Source organism: Talpa occidentalis, unplaced genomic scaffold (genome assembly GCF_014898055.3).
Source record: "Talpa occidentalis isolate TD23 unplaced genomic scaffold, MPIMG_talOcc4v2.1 talOcc4.3, whole genome shotgun sequence".
Lineage (NCBI taxonomy): Eukaryota > Metazoa > Chordata > Mammalia > Eulipotyphla > Talpidae > Talpa > Talpa occidentalis.
Window position 1 is genome coordinate 15,860,217 of NW_023603184.1, and position 19,728 is coordinate 15,879,944.

The 19,728-nt window shown below is 34.5% G+C and overlaps 2 protein-coding genes across 7 annotated transcripts in view; one reads left to right on the forward strand and one right to left on the reverse strand.

Annotated features, from left to right (window-relative positions):
• ELP4 (elongator acetyltransferase complex subunit 4) overlaps window positions 1-9,495 on the reverse strand; it is a 182,041-nt gene extending 172,546 nt beyond the window's left edge. The window contains exons 1-2 of the mRNA XM_037521955.2: window positions 9,244-9,495; window positions 4,203-4,238 (exon numbers count right to left, since the gene is read on the reverse strand). Coding sequence (XP_037377852.1) covers window positions 4,203-4,238; window positions 9,244-9,466 — 259 coding nt within the window. The 5' untranslated portion in view covers window positions 9,467-9,495. The remainder of the gene's footprint in view (window positions 1-4,202; window positions 4,239-9,243) is intronic.
• A 128-nt stretch (window positions 9,496-9,623) lies between these two features.
• The window catches only part of IMMP1L (inner mitochondrial membrane peptidase subunit 1), a 51,214-nt gene continuing 41,109 nt past the window's right edge, over window positions 9,624-19,728 (forward strand). For 2 of the 6 annotated variants that reach the window (XM_054699297.1, XM_037522525.2), the window contains exons 1-2: window positions 9,624-9,674; window positions 14,890-15,005. The gene's annotated coding sequence lies outside the window, so the exon portion shown is untranslated. Of the gene's footprint in view, window positions 9,701-13,113; window positions 13,289-14,889; window positions 15,006-19,728 lie in introns of those variants that run through there. The other 4 variants (XM_054699300.1, XM_054699298.1, XM_054699299.1 and 1 more) reach the window with 4 other exon arrangements.

Here is a 19,728-nt window from a genome sequence, read left to right on the forward strand (position 1 = left end):
AATAGGGTACTAACACAAAGCGCATATAACTAGTCTAATAGTCTAACAGTGTGTCACTTAGCTTCTTCTAGAACAAAATTATAAATTAATGTAAGAGATTAATGTCACAGAGTTTATATTTTAATGTTTCCAAAATTTGACTTCTATTAAACTTTTTTGATGTTCAATATCTCTATAAATAGATCAAGACTTTTTATTTTAAAAGAAGCTAAATATTTTTGTCATCCTTTCATTTTTGATATTTTTAAGCTATTCCAAATTTACCTATTTACAACACTGGTAGGAAGCACTAAAAATATAAAACATTTCAAAGTCTATACTGATACTAAAGTATGAAACATATTTTAAGGAAAGTCTAATTGCAATTTTCAAAGTAAATGCAGGAGTCCCTCAGAAATGGCCTTTTATGCATTCATATATACTTATTATATTGTATTCAGAAGGTATGAAGCAGCCTCATCCTAGGTTTTCTGGTAGTGTCACTATGTCTAGTTTCTGTAGTTACACTGCTATTGAAAATAGATCCACTATTCTGGAAGCCCACACTCATGTACACACATACACACTTATCCACACAATTGACTTGGTAAATGAGTAATATATTTCAAGAGAGAGTGGCTAAAAAGTTAGCAATTAATAATAATAAAAATTATTAATAATTTTTAGGCTTTCATTTTCTCTTACTTCTAGAATTAAAAAAATCTTTGAAAGATGAGTAATATGGTAATGCCCTAAGTTCTGAACAATTGAACTTCTACCTTCATATTTAGTTTGTATTTAAAACTATTCATCCATTTCCTAAACTAATCTAATCTTTCAAAGAAGTGTAAAGATGCTTCCAATTTTTGCCATTCTAAAGAAAACAAGTTAATAAATGATAAAACTATGTTTACCTAATCATGTGTACTATTAAAAATCTTATACACTTTGAAGAAGTTGATTGTAGGGCATAAATAATACTGAAAAGAATCAAAATGTTAGGGTTAAATAAAGATCAGACTATAAAAATAAGGTCTTTGCTTAACATCTGTTATTTTATCTAATTTTTAATTGAACAGTTATTGAATACATTGTATAATACATAGGTGAACTGACAAAGAGCACAGACTTTGTAGTGTTTTAGTTATTTTTGAGCTTTTTCTTATTTATCATTATTAAAAAAATAGCTTGATCACCAAGTTCATTAAGCTTATATTATGTTTACATATCTGCGGACAATACTGCAGGGATCTGTTGCTACCCAAAGGGGATACCTCTCCCTCTAGCTTCCAATAACATGGACCTCAACTTTTCACCTTTACTGACTATATCCTCAAAATACAGATACCTAAGGACAATTTGTTTATGGCAATTTGTATTTTCTTTAACATTGTCCTCAAAAATCTTTCATCTTTTATTCACTACCTGATTCCAAAGCTACTCCCTTATTTTTCAGTTTTTATGATGGAAGCATTCACTTCTAAGATACCAAAATTGGTGATGAGATCAATTGTCAATGTTTGCAAAAGATAATTGCCTACTTTGAAAATTCAAGTGCATCTTTAAACTATTCAAAGGTTATTGGTTGTAAGAACAATGCACAAAGGTCAATACCAGATCCTTGTACTAGTTATAACCAATGAGAGAATATAATAAAAATAAACACATTTATTATGGTATTAACTTATTATAGTATCATTATTTGTTCCATATGTCTCCTTAAAAGGAGAGATATCTAATTTCTATTTATAATCCCAATACCTAGTACAAACCTGAGTGTTCAGTAAACATTTATTGAATATGAATTATCAACCATCACTGGATTTTTAGTATCATTTACATATATTTCCCCTGGAGAAAATAATTAAAATCACCTGCATTTTCTTTTTTTTAAAAAGATTTATTTATTTATTTATACAAGCACTGGGTACAGTCAGGAGCGCAGGAGAGTGAGAGAATTCACCAGAGCCAGAGTAGGGAGCAGAGCAGGCAGAAGGACCGAAGTACACTGCTGAGGGGAGCAGTGGGCGGCAGGAGAGGTCTGTGTGCCATGTGGGACCCTCCTCCGGTGGCCGGGGAGCAGCTGGGGATCGAACCGGCGCCGCAGAGGCTGCGGGCAGCTTTGCAACCCAGCGCTCAACCGCTGCGCCACCAGGGAGGCCCCACACCTGCATATTTTTAACACCATTTTAATAACTTTCCAAATTTATTATCATCAAAGAGCAAAGTCCCAGGTTCAAATGATGAAATTTCACTTTTTACTTGTTTGGACTGGAAAAGTTAAAAATGTTTAATACTATACAATGTTGTCAAGGGTGAGGATAAACTGGTGTTCCAAAAGCTGTTGAAGTGTAAGAGGGTATAACTTCCTGGGAGAACAATCTAATAATATGTAACACAATTTGAATATTTTATATGTTATATAATTTACATAAGTTGTCTCAATCAGTTGAGTCTATTTTTGGAATTTATTCTACATATATTTTATATATGTAGGCAAGCTTATATATAAGATTATTCACAATGGTATTGTTAGTAACAGAAAAAAACAGACTTAAATTTATCAGTAGATAACTATTTAAATAAGAAGAATGTACATGTACTGAACTCTTAGATATATTAAATGAAAAAAACAACATTCTGAATACTCCCATGCTTATTATTTATATAGAAATATAAATTGTGTATTGAGACTAGGGAACTGAAATTACAACCTAATTTTCTCTAAGTATCATTTGTATTTTATGTATTTATTTATTTATGGTAAAACAAGGAATTAGTTTTTCAATAAAATTTTTCACTATTTACTAAAAAAAAAAAAATTAAAGCAACTGGTATCACCACTTCTAGAATGATTATGTCTCCAAAATAATTAAACAATACTTTAAACACTGATGGGTGCACAAATATTTTATAAAATGGATTTGACTTAACTGTTTATTAAAAGTTGTCTATTATCCAGAGACTTGGACACTAAAACCTAGGCAAATGTCCAGAAAATTATATTGTAGCAATCAAAGTAAATGACTGGTAAGAAATTGGCAGATATGTTGTAGCTAAGAGCCATATGGAAACTAATTATTGGGTTCAGATATGGTGACTGGACACACGTCCAAAATAAATTGTATAATTTTAAAAAACAATTGTACCACATTTTTGTAGTAGTAAACTGTAACTATACAAAGCAACACTTTCCAAAGATTGCAAATTTGGAAATCTTAGTAGTCTCTCTATATTCTTATACTAATTGAAAGAAAAAAAATTATGACTGGAAGAGAGAAATGCTGATAGTGTAAATTAAGAATTTTCAGAGCAACAAGCTTATTTAAAAAAAAAAAAAACCACCCACAGGCTTTTCAGTTATGCCAGATATCAAATTCTAAGTCTTTCACTAATCTCTCAGAGCCTCATTTTCCAACGTATAAAGTGGGGTATAACATGCCTTACCTGTAATATCTTACAAAATTGCTGTATTAAGTGAAAAAAGACATAAAGCACTTAGCACAATGCATGGCCCATAGTAAGAGTTAAGTAAAATGCACTATATCACCACCACCACCACCACCACCATCACCTTTCATGTATCTGCAATATTTACAATGGACTTATCAATATACAAACTTCTTCACACTAATCATTGTAATAGCTCCGCTCTAAAGACTGAGATTCTTCAGGGCCTCCCTGGTGGTGCAAGGGGTTAAGTCTCAGCCCTATTATGCTATCTGCAGCCACTGTAGCATGAGTTTGAGGCCCAGCCAGGGAGCTGACCCAACAGGTGCAGCAGACCTCTCCTATCTTGCTCACTGCTCCCCTCAACAGCATATTTCAGTAGATCTGCTTGTTCATCTCCCTACTCTGTCTCTGGTGAATCCTCTCACCCCCTGCACCTCTGGCCTGTACTCCAGTTCTTGTATGCATAAATAAATAAATAAATAATTCTTTAAAAAAAATACTTAGACTCTTCAAACTCAACTGAGTCTTTAAAAAGATGGGACACTATGTATTGGAACATTTATAAATTATAAAAGCTAAATTTTTAGATATATTTACCCATTTAATTTCAATTTCAGATCAATATTAACAAAACTTAAAGCAATCCTCTCCAATTTAGATTAACTCTCAAAGAGACTAAATTTTTGATTTCATAATAGGCAAACCCATGAAATCACTGTGCCCAACAGAAAACTGGATTACAAAGAGCAAAGTGTGCATGTTATACTAACCAATTAGAAGAACTGTTCCAACAGCTAAACCTCCACCTGGAAATGAAACGAAACCAAGAAGAAAATTAATTTACCTTTTCACACGCTTTAGCATAAAGTTAGGTTTTATCAAGGACAGGTACTTCAATAACTTTAAAATTGCAGTTGAGAACAACATTTTAATTACCTTTGCAATACTTTGCTTAAGGTGCTATTATGAAATAATTATATATTATATGTAATTACATACTACACATTACAATTACTTTCATAATATACTGTACTATCCTTTTTCCTGTGATAGGATCATGAACCATTCAATATAACTGGTTAAGCATTCCAATAATGTTATATTTAGCCCTTGTTAATAAATTAACTCAGTAACAGAGACCTAAATGTGCACAGCAACTTAGTACTACAGAAGTACAACATAGGAATAAAAAGTTATTATAATAGAAATTCAACTTAACATTTGTCCTCAAATTTTATGTCTTATAGAAAAACACGGGCAATTATAACAAATTCTTTTTTTCATAAATAATAAACACAAAGTCTGGATATGGTGTTAAGTATATTTAGAACTTAAAAATGAATATTTTTGTGATTACAAACAATAAAAGCACAATCACAAAAACATTTTCAATATTACTAGAAAACATTCTTTAAAATATATGAATCAGGGTAATATGATCATAAACATTTAATTCAAAGTTATTTATTAAAATCATTTTAAAATTGAGTTTTAGGAAACGAGAACCATACTAAAAAGAGATCTAACTACTGATATTTTGCTTGTAAAACATTCATAAAAATATTGCTATATGTAATCAGTGTTGCACACATTAAATGCACTTAATGTAAAATATGTATATTAGAGTGAAATATGTTTAAGGTATAATAGATTAAAAAAGAAATGACTTAGAATTGTTGGACAATTGATGATATTACTAGGGTTTGTGTGTCTAAGTACAAAACTAAAAGAAACAGTTAGAATACCAATAAAGAAATTTCCCCCAAGAAACTTCCCCAAGTAAGTTTTGTAGTAGCAAATGTTATATAGAAAAAGTGAGTGTGAAAAAGTTCCTTTCACAGTGTTTATTTTTGCCTCAAAATAGCATAAATAACAATGCTCCCAAGATTTGAAATTTGGCAACATATGTGCATTATACAATGCAACATTTGGCAACTTCTCTTCATAAATACAATATTCTAAATTGTTAGAGAAGAAAACTTTATAAATTATAAGAGCTGGTACATTATATATTTAAGTAGATTTTTATAGGACTAAATACATATTTTCATTCTACATATAGACTTACAATACAGCATTAAAGCATTTCATAACTAGACTATACAGGATGTCAAGAGATTAACATAAACTGAACAACATTTGATAACTACAATAAAGGATTAGAACAAAAAGATTTTGTCTGGTGCAACATTAAGCTAAATATTTCATTCCATAATTTGTGTAGATCATAGACCACTACCAACTTTTTGATTCATTTTGACTATTTAAAATCACACTTTCCAACACCTTACTTCCCTACTTTTTCTTATATGTAAAGAGACATCCACCTAATCATTTTGCATGTATTAAGGAGCTGAAAAATAATATAAGCACATAACAGATACTACAGTGCTTAGTTTAGAGCAGGTGCTACAAAAACCTAGCTTTTTTCCTTGATCTTTTCTTATAAAGATTTAGACTTCTTGTCTAAACTGCCATAATATTCATTCATGCCTCCTCATATTAGGTTTTTATGTAAAGTTTTCACTGTAATAGAACATTTAAAACAATTGTGAATATTATTCACAGTAGGTAGATGAGAATAGATGAAGGGACAGATTCCCATTTTAATAAAGTGATGCCTGGCTCAGATGCCTGGTCCAGAAAGTTATTCAGTTTAAGAGCTACACACTTACTATCCTCACAATTATTTTCTGATTAGGAAAAAATACATCATTAATTCGTAAGTTGTGATCAGAATAAGAATACCTCCTATTGGTGAACTAGTTAAACAAATCTTATACAAATCAGATTACACTAAGAAGATAGTTTTCTGTAGGAGTAATCTAAACACCGTACTGTTCTTCATAATTTAGGAAACACCGTTCAATTTTGTAGATCTCATCAGTGTTATAATTCTTTTTTTAAAAAATATTTATTTATTTATGCATACAAGAACTGGGGTACAGGCCAGAGGTGTGGGGGGTGAGAGGATTCACCAGAGTGGGGAACAGCACAAGCGGATTGACTGAAATGCATTGCTGAGGGGAGCAGCAGGCGAGACAGGAGAGGTCTGCTACCTGGCCGGGATTGAACTTGTGCTTCAGTGGCTGAGGCTAGCTTCATAGGTTATGTTTTAACCCCTTGTGCCACCAGAGAGGCCCTCATCTGTGTTGTAATTCTAATGCTTGTAAAATTGAACGTTACTTAAAACATGATAAATGGGACTTTTAAATGACTTTCATCAGTCAAATTAATAATCTGTTAGATTTGTATACAAAAGGCAGTTTTCTTTTTGTCTAAAGGGTCCTATTATGTAAATTTGTTAGATTCAAATTTAGATTGGCTTTAATAAAGGTTGGTCATTTTGAAATTTGGTCACGGGGAATAAAATGAAGCCATTTTAACTATTTTAAAATCAAGTTTTTTCTTCAATATTTGACATGTACACACGTATAATCACAAAGTTCCTCCATTTCTCCCAACTTGATTTTAATGTGACAAATCTTCAGCATTGCCCCAATATGATTAGATAATGTTTTAAAGATCTAAAGAAAATGATTAATGTTTAGTTAGCCTCTATGCCTTCCAAGTAATTCTACATCTATGTTTAAATTACAATGATGTCACAGTGGCAATGGTAAAATATCTCTGCATGCATTACTGTGACAAAACAATATTTGTGACACAGTAACCCTACAATGTATTTAGGCAACAATCACAATTTCACAGTTGGCTTCCTTTTGCTATCATACTATCATTATATTTTGTCACAATATAGTATACTATACTTGCTAAAATCTTTGTCAAGTGACATTTGAGAACAATATAATCTGAATTGCTTATATTTGTGTGTGTATATATATATATATATATACACAATCCATATTTCACTTTGAAATAATGTTTTAATGAAAAACAAATGTAAAGAGCTATCTCCAGAGGGTGAAACATTATAGAATATCAAAATACAAAAAAATTTTTTTTAAGTCAACAGCAAGTCAAATACTTCTGGAAATATTTATTATTCCAATGTAGTTCACTATTATTATAACAACTTCTTCAATTGTTGTGCACTTTCAGAATTAACTGTACACATGCAAAATATAAAATTTCCAATCATCTTAGTGAACACTAACTTTTAATAGAAGCTTGTTTCAGCCAAATATTACATTCTCCAACCCCAAGGAAATTTGCAAAATTTTAAAAATCATAGTTCAAGTAGAGAGTTGTAGGAACACATAAAGTAGATGCACATAAGGTAGATGGGCTACCTTTTGGTGGGGGCTTTAAGACATCATAAACTACTAGTCTTAAATGGCAGAACACTAAATTTGGAGACTAATATCTGGATTAGCCCAGACTCACTAATTTTGTGACTGTTTCTATCACTTAATTTCTGAGGTTTTTTTTTAGCTCAAATAACTCTGTCCTGTAAATTTCATAAACTCTTGTCCAGGTTTCTCCCTACACAATCAAGATTTTATTAAAAACCTACTCAATGCTAGGGACTGTGCTAGACACATTTTGTTATTTCAGTGAGGAACTGCAGATACAACAGAAATGTAGTATTTTTGGGAAGAATTTCAGGACCTAGTGAGTGAAGTTACATCTTTCCACTGAATAAAAAAAAAAAGTTAAGGATTAGGAACAGATTTCAAGCTTTAACTTTGAACATAGAATGACACCACAAAAGGTTCACAAGGGAAAAAAGTGAGATAAATATTTGCCAACTAGATATTTTGAATCGTTTCTTTTTACAATACAATGAAATTTAGGAAGGCAAGAGGCTTGAAACAACTGAAAACAGTTACATTTACATGGAAATAACCAGATTTAGATAGAAATGAATCCAATTATGAAATAACACTAATATTTTTTGAAAATGTACAAAATTTAACTAACACATGTCACATATTATGAAAAAGTTATAAAATATAAACACAATGGTTTTAAGGAAGCAGCATTTTGACAGGAATTAATTTATAGGCTTTATTAACACAACAGCTCTATCTGACTAATCTAATCTGTCAAGTCCTTTCAACATAGTTATGAAACATGCATATTATCAGCAGGTTTCTCCTGAAAAATTATAGCGATTTTACAAGAAAACCTAAGACCTGGACTTCTTTTTCTTGTTAAAAAATGTGAGTTATCTTTAAACATATTATTTGGAAAACAGCTCTGAGAAGCAAAATATATATAGAAAATTTAATAAAAACGTGTGTGTATATACATTTAACGTAGATGGGTATGACAGTCAATCTCAATAACAGGCTTTAAACTACTTTGGATCCACATTAGCCTTTAACGTTCTTTTCTTAAAAGCCAACGTGATTTGTTTAAAAATTCAGACCTAGGTTTGAATAAGTCTGGTGTTGGTGAAGGGAAGTTACTTTTTTCAGCATTTTCCTAATGAAGCCAATTTTCTCAATGAAACCAAGTTTTGCAGGTTACTTCAAACCAGAAACTACCTGGGATTAGCAGAAGAGTGACCAGGAGGGGATCTTAGATGAAGGCTAAACCGTCTTCAAACATTACTGACTCCCCTTGACGAGGAAGGATTTCAGGGTAAAAGAAACTCAGAATGTAGAAAAAGTCTGGTGAGCAGGAACCAGAATAGAAAGTGGGAGCATCAACACAGGTTTGGTTAACAGCATTTACAAGTCTCCATGCAACCGTTCCTCCCCATCATCTCTATCACACCGGACTGTGCTCTCCACATTTGCGGCTGCGGGGTCAAAGAGAGATGTGGGGTCAGGGTGTCTCCCCAGACAGGTCCCCTCCCTAAGTTTTCCCTCTGTTGAGCCCAGATCTCCATTCTGAACCGACCTAAGAGCTGGTCCAGGGCTGGCAGCCCAGTTGACACCAGCAGCTGTCCATTCCGCAACGACGGTCGTGTGCCCGCGATGGACACCAGCCGAGCACCGCCGCTGTCGGTACCGCTGGTTCTAGCATCCCTCCTTTGGAAACTGGTAACGTTGTTCTTTCTGGCTGGCGCCTCCACAGAGCCAGGGCCCCCGGAGCCGGTGCCGCAAGTCGCCGCGGCCGCCATCTTGACGCTTCCCGCGTTGACCCAATAGGAACTCTGGGAACTAAAGCAGCGGACCTGTCAGAGCCTGCCCCAAGCTCCCGCCTCCTTGCCACTGCCGGGGCGCTCTTAGCCAATGGGACTGAGACTTTTCTCCCGAGTCAGCCAATCACAAGGCGTAATGCTGAAAAGTGCTCTTACGTTAGGACAGCAGACTCTTCTACGGAGCCAGGTGAGAAAGGCCCACCTGAACGTTGGGTGAGGGTCCTCCGGGGTTCGTTAGGGCCAAAGGGGGGTTAATATCATTCACCTTTCCCTCGTTTTGAGTGCTTTCATGCACGCTGATTTAAAGAAATGATTAGTGGAGCGAGAATCGCTGCTACTAGTAGACCTCGCACCTTTCTCCCCTGATAGTAAAGAGGAAAGCCACTTTCTCCTGCTCCTTTCTCTTGTTTTCGGAGAGAATATTCTCCAGGAGCTCTTTTTCTGAATGGTTGTGTTATAGCGAAGGAATTGTAACTCTTACGGTATTGAGTTGCTTTCTGAGATCTGGGCTCAGTGCCTTGAACTTTGAGGCGATTTGGTTTTCCTCTGTCTCGAACAGTGGACGACAAAATATACCTCTGACAAGTCTTAGTGAGAAGCTTTCGTTAATTTTAATTAGTGCTTCTGGAAGTCTTGGAGCGCCTTTCCATAAGTGGTGTGAATGACAAGTGTTACTCTGACAACCTTGTTCACACATTTAATTGTCGTTTGCTGTTAAGGCAGCTGCAAATAACAAAATACTTTTAAGTCCCCCTCTCCAAAAACACAAAAAACATAAACCAAAAAGAACCACAAAATCAATAAAACGCAAAAAAACAACAAAACAAAACTGAAAGAATTAGATGTGTATGTATGTACTTCTACAATTTTTTTTTTTTAGTGATTTGTGAACTCTGAAAAGAGAGCTTTCTTACTAGAATATGATTCTCTGTGTGTAAAAAAAACATGTAATTTAGAGCCTATTCTTCACATTTACTTTTTTATCAAAACTGAGCTGGAGGTGAGAAGGGGGGTGAGAAACTTATTTTTAAAAACATTCATGATTGACAAATGTGTAAACTAACAAAGTCTCCCAAATCATGCCTGCATTGCTAAGGTATTGATTTCGACAGTGATTTACCATACTTTAAAAATGTATGCAAACCTCATTGAAATTCTTGCCATTTAATTGTTTTAAATCTCAATGACCTGTTAAAACGTTTTGACTGATTGTGTTTGATAAATTGAAATTAATATTGCAAAATAGTGACTATAGTTTTTCATTTGGGATGTTTTGGTTTTTTGTTTGGGTTTTAAAGAAAAATACTCAGAAAAAAACAAGCCCACCTTATTAAATATCAACTGGGAAACTTAGGCAAGGTTTAGATGCTTTTATTTGAAACTTTGCTGTGTAAATCTTTACCATGAATCACCCATTAATAGCTGTTGAGAGCTTACTGTCTGTTTGGACCTAATCTTGTCACTGTAGGCCTCTAGAAGTTTAAAATGTTCTCATTTTGGGGAGATAATATTATCACACAAAAAAACAGCATAGCACAATGTATTCAATGAACACATTGAACAGTATGTTCTACTTTTGTCTTGTAAGCAAGTACTAAGAGGCTCAAAACAAAAAGTAGCAAAGCAGTCTAATATCAAATAGAAACTTCTAATAATTTTACTGCTTTGAAAACTTTGAAATACTACAAATATATACTTTTTATAGGTTTCTTTACTACACATTCCTTCGATACCTACTCTCAACCTTTAGTTTTCTCAAGATGATGATGTGATGCGGTTTGCCTTCCTCCTTGAACTGAAGAATTACTTTTCAACTTTAATTTGTGAAGCATGACATATATGTACACCAAAGTAGTCCTGAAATTTAGGTATTTCCATGTATAACACTGTCATAGAATAAATTAAATATATGCAAAGACAAAACCTTTGCTTTCAAACTTTAATTGACTAGAGTATAGAGTCAAATTTAAAACACCAGAATAAATGAAGTATTTGTGGGAAGCAAAGTTTAAAAAGGTGTATTTTAGATGAGGTACTGATATTGACTAATAACAATAACGAGTAGCAATTATTTATTGAGCGCGTTACATACCTGAGAGTGTGCTAAGTGCTCAGGGTATAGGAGAGAAAAAATATTTTCTGTCTCCTAGAGTTCAGAGCTGGGGAGTAGGTAGATAAATAGACTAATAAAGTATGTGATAAGTACTATGGAAGACAAATGTAGGCTACCTAACTCAGACTGAGAGGAACCTTGGAAAGTTTCCCCTGAGAAGAAACTTTAGCATGACTTTTGAAAGATGTATAGATGCTTAAGGGATAGAAGAGAGAGGGAGCCATTTTAGAGAATAGGAGGATTGCTTCTCCAATAAGTTGGCTTTCGTTGCTTCTATGCTAGTAGAATTATACAGAGCGCTAAGGGAAGAGGAGACTGGAAACATCAGGCAAAGGTCAGATGATCATATTTGATCATTATGTTTTGGGTTAAAGTGTGAATGAAAATGGATTTGTTAAAAATGTGATTGGTTTAAAAAAATGGAATGAATGAAGAGATTATTATAAGGGGTAAAAATGATATAACCAAGGGAGGTTGACAGTAGGAATTAAAGATGACTAACAGGTTTCTGCCTTTAGCACCTTTGTGGATGGGTAATGAACATAAGCACTGACAGAATTCTGTAATTGTAGTGCTGGTTATTTTAAGGAATGGCAGATTATAAAACAAATTTTTTATCTATTTTGAATATTTTTGACATGAGGTGCCTGTATAGTGCCCAAGTATGGTAGCAGTAGGCTATGTGAGAGAAGGATCTTTAGATGAAAGATACACATTTGAAGTTAGTAAGTAAATATATGGTGGGAAATTACCATAAGAGGATAGATAAATTCACTAAAGAAAGGAATATTTTAGAATCAGAAAATCATTGAGAATACACTTTGGGAAACAAAAGGAACAGAAAGTCAAATAAGAATTTTTTTAAAAAAAATTGGACCGCCCTGGTGGCACAGGGTTTAGATCTCAGTGCTATCAAGCTGTCACCAGCCACTGTGCCATGAGTTCGATCCCCAGCCAGGGTGCTAACTCACATGGTGCCACAGTCCTGTCCTGTCTCACCCACTGCTCCCCCTCAGCAGTGTATTTCAGTAGATCTGCCTGTTATGCTCCCCACTCTGTCTCTGGTGAATCCTCTCATCCCCTGAATCTCTGGCTTATATCCCAGTTCTTGTCTGCATAAATACATAAGAATAAATCTTTTTTAAAAAAGAATTAAAAAAAATTTCAACTGATTTTACTAATAGTGGTTTATTTGTGGCTTTGTTTAGGGCAGATTTGATAGAACAGTAAAATAGAGTCAAATAGTTGTGCTTAGAATTGAATGGCAAGTGAAGTTGAATATTCCAAAGAGGAAGACCATTTTAAATTTTTGAAAGCTTTGCAGTGAAGCGGAGTAGAGGAAAAGGACAAAGAAAGAAAGAAAACCAAAGTGACTCCATCTTGTATCAATGCCATTACTTAGGTCTATGACCGATAATTGCCCTACCCTGGGAAAATAGCCAATTTCCCCCATTGTTTCTTTTATGTGTGTTAACCTGTACTTGTAATCCATATGCAACTCTATTAATCTTAGTAGAACAACGATGCACGTGACACAACTCCCTGGACATCTGGCATCATTAGTCTTAAATCAGAATGATCACACACACTAAAAAGTGTGTAAGAATAACCCTTTCAAAATTTGTGGTGTGGATACTGCCTTGACCTGAAGTCCTGTCCACTGGCTCTGGCACCAAGAAGCCCTGTATGTAAGCTGCTCTTCATAAAATTTAATTATGATTAATGGAAGTGACTACTTCACAAAATTACCTTCTCAATTTGAGGGAAATTATTCGTTCCCACAGTCACACAACTATATGTGCATCTATTTCTGGACTCTTTACTCTGTTCTGTCTATTCTTTTTCTAGTATGAATCCTCTTGATTCTTGTACCTTTTTTGGAGTCTTAAAGTCAGATAACTTCAGTCCTCCAACTTTGTTCTTCAGTATTATGTTGGTTATTCTGAATATTGTTCAGGTAGATACCTAGGGGTGGAATTAGTAGGTCAGATGGCAGAACCATTTTCAGACTTTTGAAATATCACCATTCTGTTTTCCATAAGGCCTGCAATCAGTTTGCATTCCCAACAGTGTAGGAGACTTTCCTGTTCTCTACACTCACCAGCACTTGTTGTTTCTGGTCTTTTCTATATGTGCCGTTCTCACATGTGTGAAGTGGTATCTCCTTGAGGTCTTGATTAGCATTTCCCTGATGATAAGTGATGGTGAACGTCTTTTCATATGCCTCTTTGCAGTCTGAATGTCTTTGGAGAAGTGTCTGCTTAGTTCTTCTGGCCATATTTTGATTGGGTTGTTTTCTTTTTGTTGAGTTGAGTATTCTTGTCTTTTAGATTTCAGTCAATGTATTCTGATGGATCAGTTTTTCTCTTTATTGCCAGCACTTCATAGATAGGTTTGTCAATACCTTTTTACAAGTTTGATTCCCCAACAAAATGTCTTTGCTTGTCAAAAGACAAGTGTCAACATCATTTTTTTGTTGTTGGATTTTGTCTTGAATTGTGATTGCAACCTAGGGGAGGGTGTGTCTATTATGAGTTTACTTTATACCACATGTAACTCTTACTACTTTTTTTAGTGACTGATTATTTCTTCTTTGTTTTAATTGCTGATACTTGATATATGGATTCTTTATTTTTAGTTTTGCTATTAAGTTTTCATTTTTATTAATCTTTTAGAAAAACAACTTCTGGTGTTTGTTTTTAATTTTTCACCACTGAGTATGGTGTTTGCTGAAGGTTTGTCATATATATATTGCCTTTTTTTATGTTGAGATAGGCTTCTTTTAGTCCCAACTTATTAATTTATTGAGGGTTTTTAATCATAAATGGCTGCTAGATCTTGTAAAATGCTTTTTCAGCATCTGGATATAATCATAGGATTTTTATATTTTTAAGTTTTGATGTGGTGCATTGTATTGATTGACTTGTGTATATATTGAGCCATCCATTCTTCTCTGGGATGAATCCCATCCAGCAATATTGTTTTGATAATATATTTCTGTATTTCATTTGCCAAGATTTTTTACATCACTGGTCATTAATATATTATGATATCCATTTACTTTCTTTTACTAAAATTCCCTGGTAAATGAAGGACTTTAATATTACAAGTTTTCTTAAATTGTTTTATCCAAATTGTCATCAAATATCTGAATTAAAAATCCTTTTAATCCACCAAGAGGAAGATGTGCTTTAACCGCTGAGAGACATTTAATCATATTACTTACTAATTCAACTCAACATGGATGAGTGAAACCATTTCCTAATATAATTTCGATTTCCTGCTTTAGGAATCTTGAAACTGTGGATCATCCATATATGCTTTGATAACCTGATTTAGATGTTTTATTTTCTGGAAGTCCTGCAACTATCCTAAACATTGAAAGTATTGTAGAACAGACCTATGGTAAGTGGTTTTCCCCCCTCTTTTTTCTTCTGTCGGTTTCATGTTCAAGTTAAGTCTTATGAATGTCGTAATGCTGCTCCCTGCTGGACACAGTATAATTTTCTAAAGTTGGCACTTAATAGATGAGCATATAAGTAAGTGGATAGCTGGGCCCACTAAGAAGAGGAATGCTTAGCGAGATTCACACACACAAAAAACTATATACAACCAAAGCAACTCTTATCTATTTTTTTTCCACCTTTTAAAAGGACAGGTTTATTAGAGAAAGGAGAAAGAAAAATAAAAGCGCCTGCATAATCACAGGTGGGCAGGAGAGCTGCAAACTCTATTATATTAATATGTGATAATGAAAGTTCTGATTGTCTTGCTTCTAAATTTCGTTGTTGGTTTCCTGTTTAGTAGCATCTAAAAGTTAATGAATTCATTGAAGAGTGTTTGGAAGTAATAGATCTTTTAAAATTTCTAAAATTGTGTGCATGTTTGTAGTGTAAGTTTAATTTTTTAAATTATTGCTGTGGTTGTTACCTCTTTTGTAATAATTTAAATTCCCTATGCTTTTGTTTGTCCGAAGGAAATATTTAAAACATCTCCAATTTAATTTGAGGTAGATATTGTTGGATCTGTTTTGAATGAGTCACCCTATATTACATTTTGTAAAGTGGACTTTAAATGTAAGTTTATCCATAATCCTGCTCACTTGTCTTCTGCTACACACAGCGAATCATACTTACATAGAGTGGCACTGAGCTGGTACTCAACTGTGGTGTCTCTGTCTGTCATAAACCTTCACATTGTGTGCGTACATAGATGCTCACAAGATTGTCTTTAAATGTGTGATAATTGAAAGTGTTTTTCTCCCAACTTTTGAGTTAAAATACTATACTTTTTGGAGGGTAGCCTGCATAAAATTATTACTTGGTTGTGATTTTGATTTTTTAAAAGTGAACACACATTTTCTTGATAAGAAGAGGAAATGATAGAAACAACATTGAGCTAAGCAGATATTAACAGGACAAACTGATTGCATATTCCTTAACAATCTAGCAATTGGGAGGGGGTAGACATTGGGAAATCTTGTGAAATACACTCAATTAGGATTTAGGGGAGTTAGGCATAGTAACTTACTTCTTTGTTACTAAAATGTTGTAGTAAAAATTAGTAATGTCAACCTCAAAAATAAAAGTGTTGTTAGAAAAAGGAAGAGCCTATATTTTTTCATCAAGAATATATTAATAGGGGCCTCCCCTGGTGGCACAGTGGTTGTGCGCTGGGCTGCGAAGCTGCCTGCAGCCTCTGCAGTGCCGGTTCGATCCCCGGCCGCTGGCGAGGGTCCCACATGGCGCACAGACCTCTCCTGCCGCGCCCACTGCTCCCCTCAGCAGTGTATTTCGGTCCATCTGCCTGTTCTGTTCCCCACTCTGGCTCTGGTGAATTCTCTCACCCTCCTGCACTTCTGACTGTACCCAGTGCTTATATAAATAAATAAATAAATCTTTAAAAAAAAATTAGGTTTAAAAAAATATATGTTAATACTTCAGAAAATATATCATTTAAAACTTTCATAGTAATAGGTAACAACATATATAAATATTAGCATATAGCAAAATGAATATGCATAAAACAAATATCCATTTATTCAATACTGGTATCCCAGAAACCCTTGATATAGTCTTCCTTTCTTTAGAGGTAATTAATATCCTGATTTTATGTTAATTTTTCTGTAATTCTCCATATAATGTTATCGCTTTTTTTTTATTTTTATTTTTTAAAAGATTACTTATGCATACAAGAGCTGGGCTACAGGCCAGAGATGTGGGGGGGAGTTAAGGATTCACCAGTGGGGAACAGAACAGGCAGACTGACTGAAACACACTGCTGAGGGGAGCAACTGGCGAGACAGAAGAGATCAGCTTCTCCATGTGGGTTTCTCTCTGGCCCACCGGGAATCAAACTTGTGCTGCAGAGGCTGCGGATTGCTTCATAGTGCAGTGCTTAACCCCTTGTGCCACCAGGGCGGCCCTAATGTTATCACTTTTATACATGTTCTAAGCATTGTGTTTATGTTTTACCTGTTTTTAATCTTCGAATTAATCTTTTTAATCATATGAATTCTTTTGGCGGGGGAAGCATTTTTTATTTTATTGGAAATGTTTTTGTTATTTTGTGGGGAATAGTATGAAGAAATGGAGATCTCAGAGTAAAATCAAAGATGATTGTTTCTAGTGTACTGGGAAACTTATGGATAGTGGGAGTTGTAAGAACTTAGATGTAGTATCAATTAGGTTGAGACAGGGTGGGTCAAGACTTGTGGCCTTTTAGGGTTAAGTGGGAGGCAGAATAGATTCTAAAAGGTCAGCAACTCAGAAAATAGGTAGACGGCATTATCCTTATGAGGTCTGTTGTGATGTGGTCAGAGGACAGTAATCACATTGAGTTGTCTCATCTGCACTGGCTACAATTCCCCAAACTGGTTCATCTGTGAGATGGTGGACATGTCTGAGATGTACATGTGATAGAAATGAAAAAATGTGACAAAATGATACAACCCCATAAAAGACAAAATTGGTAATTTCTAGAAAAAGACTAATTTATTTACATTTTGTTATAGTACCAGATTTGGGAATATATTACCAATGTAACATTGTACTAATGTAGAAAAATGTAAGTGTAGGAGTTTTCACTGTAAAGTTGTTTGTAGCAAGAGATTGGAAACATCCCCAATGTCTATCTGTGGGTTACTGGTTAGACGAACAATGACATATCTGTACAATGAGATACTATACTGCTGTAAACAATGAAAAGATGTTCTATGTATGTGGAAAGTTTTCAAATATACATTATTCCCTCCCCCTTTAATCAATTGTTTTTTTATGGAGGTAACATTGGTTTACAAAATTGTTTATGTCTTAACACTATAGGATGTCCCCTTCAGGTGTTACCACATCACACCCACCACCACATCACGCATAGTCATCCACCATAGCCCATTGTGCTCCTTCCCCATGTTGTTCTCTTCACTCTTCCTTCTCCCCTGCCTCTGGTTGCCTGAGTTCTACAGTCAGATTTCTAGGTCTTGCTATTAGTTTGGCTTGATCTGACCTTTTGTTTTGTTTCTGTATATTCCACATATAAGTGATGTCAGATATTGTGGATATATATCACATCTTTCTGATTTACTCGTCTGACTTTTTGATATGTGTCATTTTCACAAGTGTGAGGTCAAATGCACATTGTTATTTGACAAACGAAGAGTTCAAACTATTGTAAACTACTTCTTGTATAAAGAGGTGTGCAATAGTATTTGCATAAAGAAAATCTGGAGGGTGTAAACTATCTAAGCCAGTTGTGTAGATGGGTGTGGAAACAGAATAGGTAGAATATTTTATATATTTTTAGCTTATTTTAATATTTGAATATGTGAATATATCCGTAGTTTAAGATAGTTTTGTTACTGAGGCAACCAAAAGACAAGGGTGGTGGAGTGGGAGTGGGGTAAGGAGGTCCCATGGTGGAGGATTATTTGGGCTTTGGTGGTTAGTATGATAAAGAGTTTATGAAATTTGAGGGCAAAGTTGGGGAGGAATGCAAGCATACATTGTTTATACTTCCTTGTCTCTGTGCTACTTTAACTGCCCACATAAGGGCAAATTTTCAGTCCTGAGACTATTTTAGAAACTCTATTAAAAATTGCAGCAGCAGCTGCAGCATGTACTCCTGACACAAGGACCAGTTATCTCTGAAAAATGGAATTATAGGTTGCGGGATGAGAGAAGATGGTTTAGATCATAATCCAGAAAGACAGAATTCTCCAACACCAGAATCCTGAAGTATGAAATTTCAAAGATCACAAACCCGGAAGATTGAAATGCTGAGGTTGAAATCCAGAATGGCACTATTCCTGTGGGGCAGGGAAGTGGCTTAAGAGTTGAGAGCCAAATTGGTCACAGATGGGTGCTTCAGCTCTTCCAGAGAAGACATCTATGAAACTGGGAGGAGTTCTTTTGGAATTTTGACTTCAGGGTTCTGGCATTTGAGACTGTCTTTTGGCATTAAGATCAAGCACTAAAAGATAATAATGGAGTGAATGGCTACTGCTGCTCCATTTATAAGAATCCAGGACTTTATTTCAGCTATTGAATTGAAAGTTTTATTATTCAAATTAGTATCATAAAATCCTCCATTGTTCCTAAATTTCTTATAACAGGAATTTTGACATTACTGTGTATTTGTCTGTAAAACTGACTGATTGAATGTGTGTCCATCCATCTGTCCATCAATCCAATATGTTTATTTATCTGCTTATGTTTTTATTCAGGTAACAGTGGTTTACAATACTATTACTTGTTTTAACAGTATAGGTTCTCACCTCTTCAAATGTATGTTACCACATGACATCCATCACTGAAGTATCAATAGCCATCCACCACAGTCTGATGAATTCCCTCCAACTTTTGCTCCCAATCCCTTTCTAAGTCTCTGTTAGCCTAAATTCTGCAGTTAGAACAGAAGAGTTTAATTTTGTTTTTTTTATTTTCCTTTGCTTTGTTTCTTTATAGTCCATGTGTAAGTAAAATCACCCCGTATTTGTCTTTCTCCTGACTGACTTCTTTTCGCATAATCCTGTCTAGTTTCATTAATGCTATCACAAATGGTTTTTGTCATATATGGCCTTTATTATGTAGAAGAGGACATTATTATGTTCTTTCTCTTCCCATTTTATTGA